The sequence below is a fragment of the Ascidia mentula genome, chromosome 9, assembly GCF_947561715.1.
Source record: "Ascidia mentula chromosome 9, kaAscMent1.1, whole genome shotgun sequence".
Classification (NCBI taxonomy): domain Eukaryota; kingdom Metazoa; phylum Chordata; class Ascidiacea; order Phlebobranchia; family Ascidiidae; genus Ascidia; species Ascidia mentula.
The window spans coordinates 6252135-6271217 of NC_138574.1; the positions used below are offsets into that span (position 1 = coordinate 6252135).

Sequence of the window (19083 nt, forward strand, 5' to 3'; positions counted from 1 at the left end):
ATAAGTTGTTCCTTGATTATCTAATTTATTTATTTCCCCTTCTCTGGTTTTCGTTAATATTGTGCAAACATTTCTCAAAGTTGTACATTCCAATGAGACGATAAATATGAATTATATTAAATGCTCTAATATAAATATTCCTGGTGGCCGGAATTTCGGTACGGTTGGTAAAACATTTTGAGGCTGCACTTTGTTGGTCATTTACGGTTTTTGCACCAAGAACGCGTGGTTTGACCTTAGGTTTGACCGTCAAGTTTTACTAGTACACACGTACTATTGACGTAGCAAGCCCTTTTGTATTTTGATTGCCATGGCTTACTTATTCTCCACATTTGCTACACAAGTACAACCATTTTTAACATGTTAATCAAAGCATGATATTCTTGTGTTTCCCAATTAAGGGAATTTGTTGTTTAATTCGCGGTAAAATGATCCCGTATTACTGAAAAATTAACTAGGCTCAACGAAGCATATCGATGCGAGTGACGATTGTTCACATCGAAAGGATAGATGGATGACGTAGTGAGAAGAATTTGTGAATTGGGCTGCTTTAAGAAGGCTAAAACCAGGGACAAGAGAAAGAACGTGAAACTTTTTTTACTGAGATGTAGTTGTGAAAATAAGAATTTGTAAATGCAAATCCTTTTAAATGATATTCTACGTTGAAGATTGTCAAGCATTTTGGAAAATTTTATAGCTGATTTGATTGTACATCCCAATAAATTGTAATCCAGTTATTCTGTGTAGATATAAGGTAGCAACATTATGTCTGGAATGGACGATTTGGCAATTGATGCACGAAAACAGGAATTGCTGGAAGCAAGATTTTGGGGTGCATCGAAGGTATAAGCTGGTTTGTTACTTAGTTCAAACAGTTCATTTATTTGGGATCATTTTACTACATGCAAAATTTTAGTACATGCACTACATATAGTGTACAAATGGGAACCAACTGTTGGTAGTTAGTAACCTAAACTTACACTTTGATTGACATGGAAGAGTCATTTTCTAACACACCATTCAGATTAGAATGTAATTTGCAAAGAGGATCTTTTGATAGGAAAAATATTAAATGTGCAGACCAGTCGATGTTTTTGTTTGTATATAAAGTCATACCAGTCTGTCATTGTGAATTATGTAGATATAAAAAGGTTTAGATTAAAAAAGTTGCTTCTTTCAAATGAGAGAACAGATCAGCATCATCTTTTTCCATTGGACAGTGTATTTTTTACATTGGTCACACGGTGTAATGGAATGTGGTTTCCTCATTGTCAAATCAATTTCTGCATTGCAGCTAGCAGGAATATGAATTTCATTGTTGGTTGCAAACAGTTTAGCATGTATATAATTCAAAAACACTGCATGTTTTCTTTATTACATAAACCTACAGACAAATCTGCTTAATCCTATATCCAATTTGCCAAGTTTTTTTCATGCGATTTAATCACAATATGTGGTTTATTATAAACAGTGGACGTAGTTTAGCGGTGCAAATTACATTTTCCCAGCAAAAATGATGTAGTCAAAACACCCAACTATGGTAGCATAGATACCGTTTCACCGTTTTTGAAGTCTGGTTTGTCACTAAGCATAACCCTACGTGTTATGGTGTTGTGCCAACGACACATACACTGAGGGTTCGTGAAATTTTTATTGCTTGTTTGGGATTTACTAGACCAATGAAAACCTATTTTGGCAGTAAATAGCATCACCCGCAGAACACTAAAAATGCACTACGAAATTATAATGATTTGATTTATGAAAATTAACTAACTGATTGACTTGTGATAGGCATTACACAACGACTTCTACTTGTATATAAGCAAGTTGGGCCAATAATATGGTTTCTGTGAGATGGGGACCTATATGTCAGTGCAGCTAGATATGAAGACTTCCACTTTGTGGTGACTATGCAATTACCGTCATCTGTTGGGCACCAAACTAGGTGCAACCTTACAGAGAAAACAAGGTGGAAACACTATGGCCAAGCAAATGTTAAACCATTAGTGCTGCCAGACCTCGTGTCACAATAGTCATATATATATATATATATAAGCTAGTGGAGCTTAAGGTTCACAGGCTTCGCAGCCAAGCTGGATCAGCCACTTTTCCCGACAAGTCGGAGCGAGATCTGAAAAATCAAGCTCCCGGTGAGGTTTGAACTCTCGACCCTGGGCTAACCAGGCCCAACGCTCAACCAACTGAGCTACAGGAGATCAGTGGTTTCATGGGGTATATTGTGGCCGAGGTACACTGGTGTGCAAGCGCACAACTTGTCAGGTGACCTTCGCATATGCAGAGGATCTCCACCACTGTAATCAGACAACGCAGAAGTAATGTCAAGCTAGTGGAGCCAATAATATGATTTCTGTGAGCTGAATACAGAAGGCAACTGTTTCGACCTATAAGGTCTTATCAGTGCGGCTTGGTGTGACTCTTCTAGACAACTTTGTTGACCAAAAGGTCGAAACAGTGAACATCCGTATGCAGCTCTTGTACGTGTTTAGTTGAGTAATATTGTAAGTATTGCATTATTATATAATCCCCCTTCCCCAGGTTTTTTACTGAAATATTATAGAAGTTATAATCAATTGCATCTGCCACTAACAGTAACATACAGTATTCATAATGTTCCTGTGGTCCACGTTAAGCAATGAACACTACAAGTCTAAATACAAATGTTTGTTTATCTGTGTTATGTAAAAAAAGGAGCGAATAAAAGCCCAACATGAGCAAAAAATACAAACTTGTATTACAATTGCATCCCTAGCTGTTGTCCAATTTGTTATGTTCGTTTATTCAAATATTACATTCTATCAATTATACTTACTATCCAAAATAACTCACAAAGAGTGATGGACGATCAGCATCAGTTCAATCTTTTATTTAAAATTACACCAAATTATTATTTTCGCTTTGATGACATCGTCAGTTTCTGTGCTGAAGAAAGAATAAAATATTGTTTGGAGGTTTTGCTGTTTGGTGGCATTGAGGGTCTCTATTGAGGGTTGCTTCCAGTTTGAGATATTTTATTGATGCTTGTGTATATTTTATCTAGAAGTTTCGTTGAACTTTGCTTCTTTTTTTATTCTTTCTTTAGCACAGAAACTGACGATGCTGCCAAGGTGAAATTATATTTCTGTAAAAATATATAAGATTTTAAATATCAGATCGCACTGACGCTGATCGTCCATCACTCTTTTGTGGGTTATTTTGGATGCCTGACTAGACAGGACAGATCTGTTGGTATCACCCAACAAAGAGGCTGATTCTAGTTGTCAGAATGACATTTTTTTACTTTGGACTAACTATGTTTGTTTCTATTTGCATGAAAAAAATCCATTTTAAATGATAAATTATGATGTTGCAATATAGCTTCTAACCAGATTGTCAAAAGCTCAGCTCTGCACTACAACTGAAAAGCCTGACATCAACAAGTTCATGAGATATCTTACTTTGTAAATAAGTGATGCAATATCAAGACATTTTCCAAAATTTTATCAGCCATTTTTAACCATAGTGGCTTCTTTTTATAGTTGCACTGATTTTTTATATTATGTATGAGAGACCCACTAGATGGAAGTATATATTCTGCAAATTTCCTATTTCGAAATATCTGACAAAACTTTTTGAACTGATTATATGATGGCTTCTATGCACACGACATCATGTACTAAATTTATTAATCGTTGCTTCTGTATTGTGATTTCACAAACAAATAATTAGATGTTTGCATGCGAAAGCATTGTAAAGACACACTAGTTTGAAAGAGGTTTAGTTTCAGTGTAAATTATGCAGTCCATTTCCCCTTCAGGTTTCATAGATTAAGAATTACTAGTTCAGATTCAGGTCTGATTTGTAAAAATATACCACAAAACAGTTTAAGGGTTTGGGTCTGGTTGTGGTTTCTGCTTGACTGAAGTTTTGGATTGAATTGCAAATATCTTTCAGTCAGGGGATACAACCTGCATTGCAGATAATGATTTCCATAAAAACTTGGTGTTGGTAATTTATTTTACATGAAACAGAACTAAATCCTTTTTGAATATGTGGTGAACTTTCCTGCATAGCCAAATGTGTTAATTAAAAACTGTATTTAATCGGATATTGATAGTGTAATTATTCCAAGGTACAGAGTGGATCAGAATCCAATATGAGTACTGGAAGTTCTTTAGGGGCCGGCCCAAACAGTGACAAGGAAACGGACAGTGCTTTGGGCTTTACTTCCACACCAGAACAGAATGACAAAAATGATACTCCAAGAAGCAGAAAAAGAAAAGGTATATGATGTGTGAAGATTGTATGATACATAGTAAAATTTTGTATGTCTTTGTTTATACCCTATTTGATAGGACAGTACTTTCACCTTCTGTTGCAATTATGAAGTTTGCTTTTGATTTGTGCTTATTTTAGCCGAAAACTCAACTCACTCCGCAAAAAAGAGCGGGGCCAATTCCACCAACTCTAAGAAAATAAATGACTATTTTGAACCAACAACAAGTCCTGCAAGAAACCCATACCCACATGACCGAATCATGTCACCCACTAGTTTGGTTGGCCCTGTATGTATATTGCTCATATTTTCTAATAGGAATCTGTAAATATTTATAATATTTTCTGCGCACAGCTTCGCTCCTCTCCATCTTCAAGACACGGTAACAACTCAAGTAGCAACATTGATTACTCTGGTCTTATTCACCTGCAGCAAAAACATAATGTTTCTAAGGATACAAGGTATTCAATTTGTTTTTGTATTTACAGCATGGTATATTTTTTGCCTAATCATAATTTTTTTGGTTTTTAGTTCTACACAAACTGTTTTGACTTCTCAAGACATAACTCAACTACAAAGAAACAACTCTGGACAAGTATCTGAAAAGAGCAAGAAGTTAGATGAAGTTACACAAGTAAAAACTGGAGTTGTAAGAAAATTAGAATATATTTGACAACACTTAATTTAATGTAGCAAAAGCAAGATTTGGAATTTCTTCTGAAAGAATCTGACACTGTGATGAGTAAATGTAAATCACAACTTGTTCGATGTTTAAAAGTTTGTAAAGAACTGTTGGTGGAAAAATCTAAAAAAGAGAAAATCGAAGCACGAAAAAAGGCCATGGAAGGTCGTCTAAGACTTGGACAATTTTCAAGGCAAGGTACAGGTTATCAGGAAGCATGGACTAATGGCTGGGGATTTGCAGATCTGGGACTGTAAGTCTTATTATTAATTATATTTTGTTTTCAACTCCTTAAAGTTTTTAATATTATTTGTATTGTATGGATGAGAAAAATGTTTGACATGTGTCTTGTGGAGCTATGCGGTGTCATATTTGATTTGAATTGTGTTGCCAGTGTGAATGGTGGAACAAAGATAAATAATTTTTTATGCAACAATGCATTTGTATTACATGTATGAATGTATCTTTGTGAAGTGCTGTGTTATATTTATATATTCATCTCAAGCAACGCATTTTTCAAGTGTTTTTATGCTGTAGTTGTGCCAAGGAATCAAGAATTGGTCTTTCTTTTGTATAGGAGAAAGGAAAGAATTAACAAAGAAAAGGAAGATATAGAAAAAGCAAGAAAAGTCTTGAACAAGCGTAAACCTTCAGCTAATGCTGCCAGGAATAAAGCAAACAACACAGAAAGTGATGGTTTCACAAAACCGAAGGTAAGCACAATGTTTAGTGTTGAAGTGATCAATAGTTTTTAAATATATGCACATAATTTTAATTACCTTTGGATTAGGAACCCAAAGACACCTTGACGGTACAGGAGTATCACGAGCGCGATGAGGTTTTGCGACAACGCCTGTCTGCTGTGAAACGTGATGAAAATGAACTTCAATTCGAACTTGAGAAACTTGAAAGAGAAAGAAGTTTGCATATTCGAGAGTTAAAACGCATTTCAAATGAAGACAATTCAACGTAATTGTTCTAATAATATTACATTTTTGTGTCAATGATTGTGAACATGTATATTTATTAACTAGGCTAAGAGGGCATTTGAAGTCTGATTGTAAAATGTTTTGAAATATAAAGACATATGATGATAACCTACTGTTTTGTTTGTTGCAGCTTCAAAGACAATCCTGTTCTTCATGATCGTTACTTGTTGTTGTCTTTGTTAGGAAAAGGAGGATTTAGTGAAGTATACAAGGTATAATTAACTCAATGTATTGAAAGTTTCAGTTAATTGGGCAACAGATGCAAACAAAACCTTTGTATTCTTCATTAGGGCTTTGACCTTGAGGAATTGCGTTATGTTGCTGTGAAAATTCACCACCTAAATCGTGAATGGCATGAGCAAAAAAAACTTGATTATGCGCGTCATGCAAATCGTGAAGCAGAAATTCACAGAAGGGTCAACCATCCCCGTATTGTCAGTCTATATGATCGCTTTGAAGTCGATATTAACACGTAAGGCAAAAATTATATTACGATTAAAAATTTTTCTTGAAATGCTTAAAATTGTTACAAATAAGGTCAATTCTTAGAAATACAACTCAGATTATGACACTGACCTGAGAATCACTGTAAAAGCAAACATAAAAATTAGCAGAAAATACCTGTGTTACATGTACAGGTTTTGTACTGTGTTGGAGTTTTGTGGTGGCAACGATTTGGACTTTTATCTGAAAGAACATCGTTTGATGGGAGAGAAGGAAGCTCGCACCATCATCATGCAAGTTGTTTCTGCACTCGTTTATTTAAACTCACTTGAACGACCGGTTATCCACTACGATTTAAAACCAGGTACTTCAAGTCTTATTTATTTTGTATGATACCGAAGTGTATAGGAAATTCTTGTAGCACTACACGTTATATGTTGAAAATTACTGTTTGTTTGTGGAAGAAAACAACAACAAATTTGTATGCCACAGGTAACATCCTACTCTGTCATGGGACAGTTTGTGGTGACGTCAAAGTTACCGACTTTGGTCTTTCAAAACAGTTTGATGAAGGATTAAGTCCTGGAGAAGGCATGGACTTGACATCGCAGGGAGCTGGAACTTACTGGTTCATAAACAGTTTGTTGCTCTTTTTGTGGTATTTAATGCATTGAAAAATTTACAGGTACTTGCCACCAGAATGTTTTGTTCGTGGCCCAGGTGGCCAGCCTCCGAAAATTGACAATAAGGTGGACGTATGGTCAGTCGGGGTTATATTTTATCAGTGTTTGTATGGAAAAAAGGTATTTTGATGTGTTTTGTAATTGAATTGTACCTTTTCATACAACGATTTTTTTTAAAGCCTTTCGGTCACAACTTAACACAGGAAGCGATCTTAAAACAAAACACCATTTTGCGAGCAACAGAAGTTTCTTTTCCTAATAAACCATCTGTTAGCGCCGAAGCAAAGGTAAGTGGCATGTTTTTTAATTGGCCATACCATTGTGACAACATGATTGAAGCGTGTTTCAAACTCGCGACCTCGTTCATAAAAGAGTAAGTTGTAATGGAAATTGTTTCCAGGAAGTGTAGGTTGGCGAAATGCCGTTGAACTTGACGTCCGAAACACTTAAGGACGGATCTATAGGCTTGTACCAGATCGTTGTTGTTTTAGCAACATTAAAACATTACTCTGAATTAAGTATGTAAGCTGTACATATTACAATAATACCCTGGCAGTTTTTTCGTGTGGGGCATGACTTTTTTCAATTTTTCATGTGAGCTTCAGCGACATTGTATGATAAAACTTAGCTATTTTTCTATACCATCATCGCGGTACCAAGTTTGTTTATATTACCTTGCAGTCCTTCATACGACGGTGCCTTATGTATCATAAACAAGATCGTGGTGACGTGTTTCAACTTGCCGACCACCCGTACTTAAAACCAACCGCTGGAAAAAGAGGCTCCTCCTCTGCTGCCGGTTCTAACAACAGTCAAAACGGACCTACTTTATAGTGAAAATTGTGTTTGTTTTGTCATAAGCAACAAGTTCAAGATTTTTCCAGGCAGCAAATGTTGGTTTTTATTTGAAACAATTCGGCGAAAAGTACCCTTGCAAATTGGTGAAAAAAATGGCAAAATCACAACTCATGGTAATTGAAGCCAAAGTTAAAATTTGTTTTTACTACTTTTCTATAAAAAATGTGGTGGAGTAGCCGTTGCTTAATGCAATATTTTGTTATATCACAATACGGTAAAATGATAGTTTACAAGTTGCAACCGATGGCAAGTCCGTAAGATGTTGGTTTCACGCGAATCGCTTCAATAAATCCCACCTTCTTTTGTGAACGCCTGGTGTTTATTGCAAATAAGTTAGTTAGTTTTCATGTATGTGGTTGTCATGCTCTTATCTGTTACCTGAAGGTCACATTGACCATAACTTAGCTGCCAGCTACCCCACGTATGTTTTTGATGTAAATCAGAGGTCTGTAGACCGCGGGACATAAACAGTTCCAATATAACATTTTTAGTTTTACACTGTGTTCGCTACAACATTAAAGTTGTGTTATAAACCATGTAATTTGGGCAACGAAGCCATATGGGTAACTTAGGCCACTAAACTAGCTGCGTAAATCAAGTAAAAATAAATATATAGGAATTTCTTTGGCAAATAATAAATAAGCTTAATTTAAACACAAGTACTTCTTTCGCAAATGATAAATAAAGCTAAAACAAACATAACTAATTTTAGTTATTCAGAAAACAAAGTCAACCAAAACATAAACAACCTATAAATAAATAACTGACGTAATCGACCAAATCGGCCAACTTCAGGTTGCATTCGAGTCGCACAACAACTCCAAATAAGGTATCAATACAGGTGGCCAACCGCAGACTATATAAGCAGAGCTACTAGCGCCTGCCAAATCAGTGTGTTTTACTGTTGCTGTGTAAGGGTCTAGGTTGTTGGTTCTGCTTGAAAGAAACTTCTGTGCTGTGCTGTATTATATTACTGGATTGTCGACAACAAACGGATTTATGAACAACTTTTGGCTGGTTTTGTAGCTCGGTGGACGTATGTGTTTAGTCGGAATTTAGACTATTTAGAAGACGCACAGACTTGTGTAAAGGAGTTATTTAACTCCAACAGTAAACCTTGAGATAAGGAAGGCAAGCTGCCTACGAGGCCGAGTTGCCATCGAGACTCAGTCGGATCCTTTGGGTGAGAGACCCGAAAAGCAGTCGTACCCCACGGTCACGCAGGCGGGGGGCGTACCCCTATAAGGTCTACTACAACGGGACAGGTATCTTAAATTGCAGTAAAAAAGTTTTATTCAAAAGGCTCTAAGCAGCGAAAATACATATAAGTTATTTCTTCATCAAGCGGGTTCATATGTTGTCGGTTAAAAATCCGACATGTTAAATGTTTATTAATCCAAACCAACACAACTGTACAAAGGCACCACCATAAAAAAGTTTGCTCAAAACAATTCCACTGATAAGCAATAGTCACTAACAAACCAAACATATTCTACTCCAAGGCGGATTTGATTCTATCCTCGTATAAGGCGAGAAGTAGCAAAATCGCCCATCCCAAACACATTCCAATATTTTGAATAAAAAACTGCAAAATCGGCATCTTTGTGCGCTCCTCAATCATCTCATGCATCTGTTAAATGTTACAACGAATAATGTTGCCTGGGCTTATAGTTAGCTTATAGTCTATATGCGAAATATTCGTACAATTATGACAAGAATTTTATTCTGTGCAGGTTTATTTGTATTTTATGAAAACTTACCACGTCCACAAGTGCAATATATAAAAACATGCCGGCAATTACAGACAACATCCATTCTCTGGCTTCTGGGTTTTCGGAAATACTCAAACCAATGTAAAGGCCAATAAATGCAAAGCAGGCCGCCATGAAATTGAATCCCAGCGCTTTCCATTTCGACATCCCGTTTTTCAGGTAAATTGCGAAGTCACCTTAAAGTTGAAACGAAATATACAGTTAAGCAAATCGCACACAAAGCAATTTAAAACAGAATCAGCCTGGTATCATTAGCAGAACGTTTGATCTTTATGGTTAGACCAATCCATTAAAAGTGGAATGCTTTTAAATAAATTCTATTTTGAATGTATTTTTTTTTTATTTTAGGATTTTTTAAAACAATCACCACAGTTGTATTGTTTGTAAAATTAGCAAAGAAGTGAGTAAAACATGCAAACTGCTTTGTTCTAACCGAATTCGTGAGGAAGCTCGTGACAAAATATGGCGATTGATGCACCCAGACCACCAACCCAACTTGAACTGAACGCTACACCAAGAGCAATTCCGTCACCAAAGTTGTGAAGGATGTCCCCAACAAGAACCATTATTCCGATAGGGGTGATACCTTAGCAGAAGCAAAATGTTTTATATACTTCCGATATCAAATTAAGTAAACATGTACCGCAGCAAATCACTTGCTTCGGCTCTTCGTCTCCAGTCAGGGGTGTTTTCAAAGGATGTGCGGTTTTTATTGTCTATAAAACAATGATCTTTTCAAACTTATTAAAGAAGTGGTTCTGAATAAATGCTCTTTCCTCAAAGAAAATATGCTGGTTTAATTCTCAACAAATGATTTTAACAATACTACGTGAACAAAATTTTTAAATAGATTGATATTTACCTCCGACGTTTTTATTTCATCGTCATTATTGCATGAGTTTGGACAAGTACTGTTGGGAACCGTGATTGCTGTGGTGGTATGACTTTGGCCGTGATTAGTTCCTGATTCATGATGATGAGTGTGACCATCATCATCGTGCACATGAAAAGTGACGTTTGTCTGTGCACAAATAAATTGAAAATATGAATAAAAAATTAACGAGTATTATTTGCCAATTATTTAGGTCTACCCCTCGTAAAATATTCCACAAACGTAAAGCATTTTCGAACAAGTAGAAAGCATATATTCCAGCGATGACCACCAATATTCTCCAAATGTAAGTTTTGTCATCTTCGCTTTCTTCCTCGTGGTCATGTTCATCCCCTTCTCCATGTTTGTGTAATCCAACAACCTTATACAAAAATAATGTAGAAATTTGTGCTGTTGTGGCAATGGTATTTTTACCTCTGGTATGATATGAAGAAGTGCATCACCAGACAACGTTCCCACTCCAAGCGCAATAAAAAATTGCATTGTCATTTGGTACCCACTAGTTCCTATTTGCGGAAAAAGAAGAAGTCCACCAAATGCAAGCATACTTATCACCAAAACCGCTGCTGTTCCATAGCCGTATTCTGTTAGAAGCAAAATAATACAAACTTTATTGGTCTATTTCACAAAACTAGAGGTTCATGGCCTATGTACGCATAACTCAAGTGTTTACTCATAGCAGTCGTGTAGTTTGTGTCCACTTTGGTCACCTCCTCCAAATCATCATGTTTTTCTCTCTGGCAAGCCCCACTGACAATTTGCTGAATAATCGCTGGACATATTGAAGAAAAATCTGACAAACTGAAGTTATTTCTGTCAATTCCAAATATACTGACGAAATCCAATGTTGAGTAGCACTGCAAAAATCAAGGTTTGAAATGATTACAAAACATATGCACATTTTATCGTTTCCTAATGTTATCTATATTGATTACACTTTTTTCAACTGGGTTTCAAAATTTTACACTGCAAATTTCGAAAAAACATATTATGGGACACACATTTTATTAATTGGCAGCAGCTACCTTCATTCTCCTTTTTCTCACAAAATGTATTCAAATTGCCAAACTATATGGCAATATGTAAAGCACTCGTCGTAAAAATATTGGAATGCACCGTGAAACGAAATGTGTTTCGGTAATTGCATTTGCGCGGGTGTTAATATTTTTAGGTTTTAATTCTTACTTTCATAAAACATTTCACAGACTATATTGAAGCAAAATGATGAGTGAGCTACTAAGATGAGCCCTTTTCGAACCTTAGTTTCATCTTCTTTCGCGTCAGTGCTTCGTTTGTGCCTATCTCCGACAACTATTACTTCTGTAGGCTTGCTTTCCTCTGCATCGTGATCATGACTTTCATCAATTACAAGTGGAGTCTTGCCTCCAATATTTAGAGATTTCAGTAGATTTGCAATAGCTACCACATACAAAAAACACAATATATGATTGTTTGTTCTATGATATAAAACATGTCGATAGTAGATTCACAAACAACTTATAATTAATAAAAGTTGTGTGACAGCAAGCCACAAAACAGTAGCTTTATGTTAATAAATGTTGTGCTCAAAATAAGTTTTCTAAGACCCGCAAGTGTTTTTGTTCCAACGTGTTGTTATTTTGAATTTGTTTAAAAATAAAAATTAAATTATAAACGTTAGTTTTTTGCGAGAAAAAATTAATCATATTGTATAAAATATTAATTTGTATAGCTGCCAGCAGCTCACTTAAAACAATGATTTATTTTTAAGACAAACAACATAACCCGCAATGACTGCTCTGAAATTAATTAGCAAACATTTCAAATTGTCAATGCGAAATGACAATGGTTGTGGATGCAATCGAAGCCTTTGCTAATGAATTTCAGAGCGGTTATTTGAGCTATATTGTTTGTTTCAAAGAATTGTACAGCCGTAAGTTATGTTCCTCAATGTTTTATTTATTTAGGACGTTTCGGCACTAACTTGCTCGTGACGACATTTATCATCAACAAGCCTCCGTTAAGGCGGAAACACAACCAAACACAGTACCAGGGTAATCACAATTAAATAAACAATAAATAAACACAGTAAAACATTTAAAAGGTATAGTTGAGCACATGTAGGCTATGGTACGTTAGGTTGTGGTTGGTGCTATTGGATATGCAGCGACTCCATGCTGTTGGAGGCTATATGTATCTCTCGCTGTCGCAACGATTTAGAGATCGCTGAACTTATTTGACTTATATCTATATAAATGACGCCACCTCTCACGCGAGACTTTTTTCTACGTCAGTCAGGCCAGCAAAAAGGTTGGCCGATATTGGAGAAAAGATTGACACATTGACATGTTTTCTGTGACGTCAGCTATAGGTCAGTTAGACCTAGACCAGTTACGTCATTCAATTAAACTTGTTTGTTTACAGAAACCTTGGTAAATTTGTTTATAGTGTTTTCAAATGTTATTTATCTATTTCATAATAGACCTATAAAGTGCTTTTCAACAGCGTAATCCAAACTTGTTTTATAGCAAATAAAGTTACAATTTGTGAGAAAACACATACATTCTATGGGTATTTTTCCGCTAGTTGCTTGCAAATATTCCTTTAGTTCATCCATGAAGTACGTCGGTTGAGGTAAGATACAATCCCCACGTATCATTGCGGCAATCATTTTCATGAGAGATGATTTGAGCTCGACTGCAGATGACGTACAATCTGTCTCCAATAACACTCCGCCCCCGAAACACTGTAATAGTGACAGAATAACAAAAATACTAATAGCCTTTTATCATAGTCGAATATTGGCATCTATAGATTTAACAGTATACAGTATATGGTGTGTTTCGGGCACTATTTACCAAAAATGTGCAAAATTACAAATAAACTGAAGCACCTTTTCAGAAGATGGATTTGGCGTAAATTTTCCGTTGTCTACAATTTCGTCAATTAACAAGTTGAAATCCCTCCTGCAAACGGTTGTCGACCCAAATAAGTTTACTATCCAGTCGCCGAACGACGTTTTGGTAACTGAAATTTGAACGATAATGATAATAATTATGTCGTTGTTGAAATTACAAGGTCCTGGTTTCTTTGAAATCGGGTACGTTATTTTTGCTATACATACGTTTATTTTAAGCCCAACTTACGTGAAGCATTACACGGAAAACCCTCCTTTAGGTGCAGGGCAACATATGGAGCGATTTCAATAAATTGGTCCTCACTTAAAGCACCGCTATCAGAAATGTTGAAGCGCGAAAACACGTCGGTACTTGTTAGACACTGCAAAAATAAAATACGTAATATTTTATATGTAATGATTTCGCTCCTGGGTCTAATTGTACATTTAGCTACTACAACATTGACATAATCATGGCCCTTAGTATTCGCCCTTAGGGAACGTGGTTATCGCTAACGAATCGGCCATTTATGACATCTTGGTGTATGATGTCTAATCTATGCAACGCTGTAACAATAATACTTCATTGGAATTCAATTTTGTTGTATGAAACATTGCATGTTAAGATACGTTATTGTGTTACGCATACCTTGGTTCTCGTAAGTATTCAAAGTGGTTACTAACACCAACGTTATATTATTTTTTATAGTTTTTGGGTAACTGCTGGTTGTACCACACATTAATTTACTTTCAATGTCGAAATGATACAATAAGTTACCGTTTCATTGAATGATTGCAAGAGAGCTTCGAATGTAGTTTTGTCCATTACATTCCTGGCTGTAATTGCGGTTAAGAATTCAAAGGCATGATCATCCTCTCCGTGGTCATCTTCACTTTGGCCGGATCCAATATCACCCGAATCTGCATTATCTGCTTGATTCAATTCTGTTGCAAAACTTTCAGCACTGAGGCAATATAGCACTACCAACAAAATCGGCGACAGCTTCATTTCCTAACCTGTTGTAAGTGGAACTTTTCGAACTATATATTACAATAAGATATGCTGTTAAAAATGCAGGTGAAGTGAAAGTAATATTCCTTTAGCATCACGTCATGCGCATTCGCTAAAGGCTACAACGTATGCATTATGAATCAGCTCGTGACATGTACATACGCTTTAACAATACAATGCACCCACTAAAATGTAGCTGGCAGAGAGCTCCATTGAACCTGTCTATTTTGTTTTACAACCAAGCACCTGAGGCCATATATGCACGATGCTGTATAATTGGACTGTCAGTATTTCCCGCGTGGACCGCCAACATATTTCTCGCTGTGTGTACACGGGCAGGAACTTGCTGAACAAACGCGAACTGACTTGTATCGCAAAAATTCGCGCTAACTTGCCGTCATTTGTCCGTAACTGAGGAATTGTTATTTACGTTTAAATTGTCTTCTTTCTTCTCGCGCTCCGCGGGGAATACTCTGGTCGTTCCCTTCGGCAGCAATGTAAGCCAAATTTTTTTGGGCTACCAACAGGAGTGAGTTGGATGTGTTTTTACCGCAGCCAAATGTCCGACTTTTGTGTTGTATTTTATCTGCGTTTACGTGACTGTATGTGAACTATTAATCAGAATGTTGCAACTGCATAACAATACAATCGCTGAATGTCACGACACAAATTAGAGTGTGCCTTTTCTAAATCACCACGTTGATAATTCGCTCCGCTATTAGCGTAATTTACGTTTGTCACAAGACAATTGTATGATGAATTTTAAAAGTAAATATTTAAATTTGTACGTTGGCATATACTCGCTCTTGGCCTGGATATTCCAGCAACAGGATTTGAAATTTCCAATCGATTTTTTATTGTAATTCTGGTATTTCCTGATTGAGCACAAAGCATATTACACACTCCAAACACAAATTTGGGGCTTGGGTAAATGCAAAGATTGTCACCGGAGTCAAAGGGGCATTTATTTTCTCTTACGAAAACTGAGCCATAATGGAATCGATAAAACTGCGAAGTTCTGCAACTCTTGCAAAAACCCCGGCTATTTCAGTGTCACAATTCGCTTCACCAAAACTCACGATTCCCATATGATACCAGCGATTATTGACATAACAATTAAGTGGTCCACCGCTGTCTCCCTGAAAAGCAAAACAAAAAAGTTTTGTTTGGCCAATCAAATTCAACCGTTTAAGGCTAAATAAAACAATGGGACACAAATTACAATCGGAAACTATGGTTCGAGTTATACAATGCTTTCAAAAATATTCAAACGAAAGCGAAAAATCTTCTCCGTGAATCTGAATATATTTTTGATGTGCCCAAAATCAAAATACGAAAATAGTAATACGCTATTTCTTAAAAAAATGTCCTCAAATGATGAAATCTCAATCAACGTATTTTACTTACATTACATGCCCCCATTCCTTGACCACCAGCACACTGCATGTCATCTGTTGTATCCAGGTTTGCTTGTTGGTAAAGATTGTAACAAGCTTGATCACTGAGAAGCGGCAAGGGCGCTTGTTCCAAAGTTTGACTGCCTTGGTTTCCACCTATACCACACACGTGTAATATATTGACGGAAGTATGACTTGCAGAAAAATGTTTAATATTTTTTTTATTCTTATATTCATTATTAATTGCAATCAAACGAAATGCTGAATTCCAACCATAAAAACATTTATTGCATGGTTTAATACTTGTTATGTTTTGTACCTTCTACAGTGACTCCCCAGCCTGTAACAACACATTGCATTCCTGCAGGGAAGGTCCATCCTGAATGAGCCTCGCAAGCCGGAGACACATAGTCGTTAAACACAGCAGGCTCTTTAAGTTTTACCATTGCTGTAACACGACGTTATTTGTTAAAAATTAGTTTTGTAATTATTTTTGATGAGTATGAGTATGTTACCCACCAACATCGTGGCTGCGGTCAGGATTGTCATATTCAGGGTGAGTGAACTTTGCAACGATATCGATTAACTGAACGGAAGCTTCTTGTCTCGATTTATCGTGCATACCAAGAGCTGCCTGGTCGGATCCATAAGTTCCAATACTGTCAAAAGTCACAAAATGTACGAATTATGTGCAAGCAGATCGTTCATTTACTTTTATACTTTCTCGATAAGTTTGTGTTTTTATAAATTTAGGTTGAAAATAATTATAAACATATTGCTTGCAATATAAGTTCCGCGCAGTGAGCTGCAGTTACAACCCATAAGTTGTCTATCAAAGTTCCTCCACAATACGCCTTTCCATACGACCCTTGTAAAGAAACCTGAAAACAATAGTCAGCACAATATAAAGAAGGCAAAAAAGAAAAGTCATTTGCAGACCTGCCACGGCCAACTATGTGGCACAACTTCTTCTCCGTTGACAACTCTTGATTGGAAATAGGAAACAGCTGCACCCTGTGCCTCATAATCAAAACCAGTTATTACAGGCTTTACCATCGGATTGCCACAAGCGCTATCATCTTGGTTTCCCGCTGTAAAACAGTGGTTTTAACAAACTTGAGGACTTGGTAGATTGAAAACAAATGTAGTTAAATAATTAACAAAGAAATACGAGGAAAGTTTCCAGTTGGTAGATCAGTTGGTTGTTGAGTGGGCATGGTTGTTGTTTCAGGAGGAGTTGGGGGCATTGTCGTTGATGGAGGCAAGGTGTTGCCCTCTGTTGTCGACTGTATGATGGTGGTCGACACTGCGTCTGTTACCGTTGTAGATGGTGGCACATTAACTGTAGTAGTTGGTATGACTGAAAAACAGCACGTTTCACATGACAAAACATCGGTCACATTTATGTACGCTTTACATGACAAGAAAAAGTAGGTTTCCTACCGTTTCCTTGAGCTACGTATTTAAGGCTGAAGCCAGCTCCACGCTGCATTGGAAGAATGCTACTCCCGGTTATAAATGAAACGGTCATTTCAGAAGTTCTCATTTCTACTACAACTCCAGGATCATCGCAAAAATCTCCTGTCACAACAAAACAAGATAATTGGCGTGATTTTCAAGTTTTTTATTTTATTGTTAGAACAATGCAACAATATATCTGTTGCTTATAGGTTATTTCCAAATAATTGCTATTTAGAATTTGCATCAATAATATGATTGCATAAACATAATTAAATTCTTATTGCGATTGTGCGAATTTAAAGATTTGGACAGTAACTAAAAAAAGTTACAAAGTAAACAAAGATTAAAATGGAATTTACGCCCAGGTGCTGCCCAGTTGTCGTCATCGTACAGCACAATATAATCGTAACATCCATTTGCGTCCAAGTCCATATCAAGAAAGGTGATCTGATAGCTTAGAGCACCAGGAACACGCAACTTCCAGCTCTGAGAAGATGACGAAGTATAGCCATTGGGATAACTGGGACTACTGATAATTCCGGTAGCTTCTGTTACCAAGGTGGCATAGTCTGTAGACATTGCAAACGTAAAGTTTCAACATAAGCTTGGAAGTTTATAAGATAAAACGCATTTCGACACATATTCTTGTACAACTGTTTGTATATTGATGACACCACAGAATCGTACTAAGAATTTTGATTTCCAGTCTACCAAATAGCGGTGCTCTGCTTGTTTAATTTGTGGTGTGTTATCTGGTCACAAAACCTTTATTTTTTTGATACTGTACCGACCAAGCATATTCCACGCACGTGCACCGCATATACGCAGTCACCCTTCACACGCATGCTCCCAGAAGTTTTTCAGCGATCCTGCGGTAGAACGCGCGCTGGACACGATAACTTCTACTTTTGCATTGGTGACCATGCCATATTTACCTTCTGTAGCTATATTGCTTATTTACATTTTGCAGTCTACATAAATTATAGTCACTGGTGCAAACTAAAATGGTTTGATTATCCTCGCAGCAAAGACGCAGCGCAGCTTATGCAAAGCCCCAACTTTTTTCTGTAGGCCTATATCAAAATGCGTTTAAAACGTAACGGGCACAAACAAAAACACATTTACATAGTGATAAAGTTTATCAAAATATAGCAGACAACTCGTAATGTACAAGGCTAAGTTAAATAACGTCTAAAAATGAGAAAAGGGTACTTGCCATCTACATCGTTTCTGATAAGTTGTGGAAAAGCAATTGCCACAGACAAACAGCACAAAAGTAACAGCGGAGAACTGAACATTTTAATTATTGGCATCAACTTCCCCTGCCAAACTATCGTTTTTTGCCCACTTTTAAATGCTGGATGTAAGTGCAACATCGACAGAATTAATTTCAGGTGTTGTTTTTCTAAGGGTCGTGTGAATGAACGCACATGTTTGGTAACGAAACTTTCGTGTTTCTGGTTGGTTTAAAACTGATGGTGCGTCGGGGGCGTCAACCTGACAGATGGCGCAGAAATACAGTTGCGCAACGATGTCACACACATTTTGAACATGAAAAACCAGTGGAGAAACAAGCCATAGAAATAATGTCACGGAGTCAAAATATTGCTAGCTTGACCATTACCGTAACTTCTTTATGGCAGGATAGGCGATGGTAGGACACTCTTATATGTTAGGTAAACTTCAACATCACGGTCTAGAAAAGAATACGAGTTCGCAATGCGTGGAGTTGTAGAAGATACTTT

The 19083-nt window shown here is 36.7% G+C and overlaps 3 protein-coding genes across 4 annotated transcripts; 1 reads left to right on the top strand and 2 right to left on the bottom strand.

Moving 5' to 3' along the window:
• Positions 1–733: 733 nt before the first annotated feature.
• On the top strand, positions 734–8221 carry LOC145914307 (serine/threonine-protein kinase tousled-like 1). 2 transcript variants are annotated; one of them, XM_083002120.1, is made up of 15 exons: positions 734–843; positions 4136–4280; positions 4414–4562; positions 4628–4734; positions 4805–4907; positions 4967–5208; positions 5533–5668; positions 5746–5924; positions 6075–6156; positions 6235–6416; positions 6583–6752; positions 6881–7016; positions 7074–7191; positions 7251–7358; positions 7753–8221. In XM_083002120.1, the coding sequence occupies exons 1-15, from the start codon at positions 766–768 to the stop codon at positions 7903–7905; spliced, it is 2088 nt and encodes a 695-aa protein (XP_082858246.1). In that variant the 5' UTR covers positions 734–765; the 3' UTR covers positions 7906–8221. The 2 variants fall into 2 exon arrangements, with proteins under 2 accessions (XP_082858246.1, XP_082858245.1); XM_083002119.1 differs by having other exon boundaries at positions 746–843; positions 4130–4280.
• A 1123-nt stretch (positions 8222–9344) lies between these two features.
• LOC145913827 (zinc transporter ZIP4-like) lies at positions 9345–14502 on the bottom strand. Its single transcript, XM_083001585.1, has 13 exons — positions 14247–14502; positions 13719–13851; positions 13466–13599; positions 13135–13318; positions 11852–12012; positions 11267–11450; positions 11008–11177; positions 10793–10954; positions 10564–10722; positions 10345–10417; positions 10135–10287; positions 9690–9877; positions 9345–9559 (listed from the first exon to the last, which is right to left on the bottom strand). Exons 1-13 carry the CDS (start codon positions 14475–14477, stop codon positions 9422–9424), a joined length of 2070 nt encoding a protein of 689 aa, XP_082857711.1. The 5' UTR covers positions 14478–14502; the 3' UTR covers positions 9345–9421.
• Positions 14503–15454: 952 nt separating this feature from the next.
• Positions 15455–17785, bottom strand: LOC145914166 (chymotrypsin B-like). Its single transcript, XM_083001951.1, has 9 exons — positions 17698–17785; positions 17321–17458; positions 17049–17237; positions 16817–16968; positions 16661–16758; positions 16397–16536; positions 16197–16325; positions 15888–16033; positions 15455–15619 (listed from the first exon to the last, which is right to left on the bottom strand). Exons 1-9 carry the CDS (start codon positions 17768–17770, stop codon positions 15455–15457), a joined length of 1230 nt encoding a protein of 409 aa, XP_082858077.1. The 5' UTR covers positions 17771–17785.
• Between the last annotated feature and the right edge of the window lie 1298 nt (positions 17786–19083).

Bases quoted from the DNA above. Each gene is read 5' to 3' on its own strand.
- LOC145914307 (XM_083002119.1), top strand. From the start codon at position 766: ATGTCTGGAATGGACGATTTGGCAATTGATGCACGAAAACAGGAATTG. The intron at 5,925-6,074 runs GTAATTGTTCTA...TGTTTGTTGCAG, and splicing joins TCAAATGAAGACAATTCAAC to CTTCAAAGACAATCCTGTTC. The intron at 6,157-6,234 runs GTATAATTAACT...ATTCTTCATTAG, and splicing joins GATTTAGTGAAGTATACAAG to GGCTTTGACCTTGAGGAATT.
- LOC145913827 (XM_083001585.1), bottom strand. From the start codon at position 14,477: ATGAAGCTGTCGCCGATTTTGTTGGTAGTGCTATATTGCCTCAGTGCT. The intron at 10,955-11,007 runs GTAAAAATACCA...TTTTTGTATAAG, and splicing joins TTCTTCATATCATACCAGAG to GTTGTTGGATTACACAAACA. The intron at 10,288-10,344 runs GTACATGTTTAC...GCTTCTGCTAAG, and splicing joins GAAGCAAGTGATTTGCTGCG to GTATCACCCCTATCGGAATA.
- LOC145914166 (XM_083001951.1), bottom strand. From the start codon at position 17,770: ATGGACTTGGACGCAAATGGATGTTACGATTATATTGTGCTGTACGAT. The intron at 17,459-17,697 runs GTAAATTCCATT...TTGTTGTGACAG, and splicing joins CAACTGGGCAGCACCTGGGC to GAGATTTTTGCGATGATCCT. The intron at 16,969-17,048 runs GTATTTCTTTGT...ACTGTTTTACAG, and splicing joins ACCAACTGGAAACTTTCCTC to CGGGAAACCAAGATGATAGC.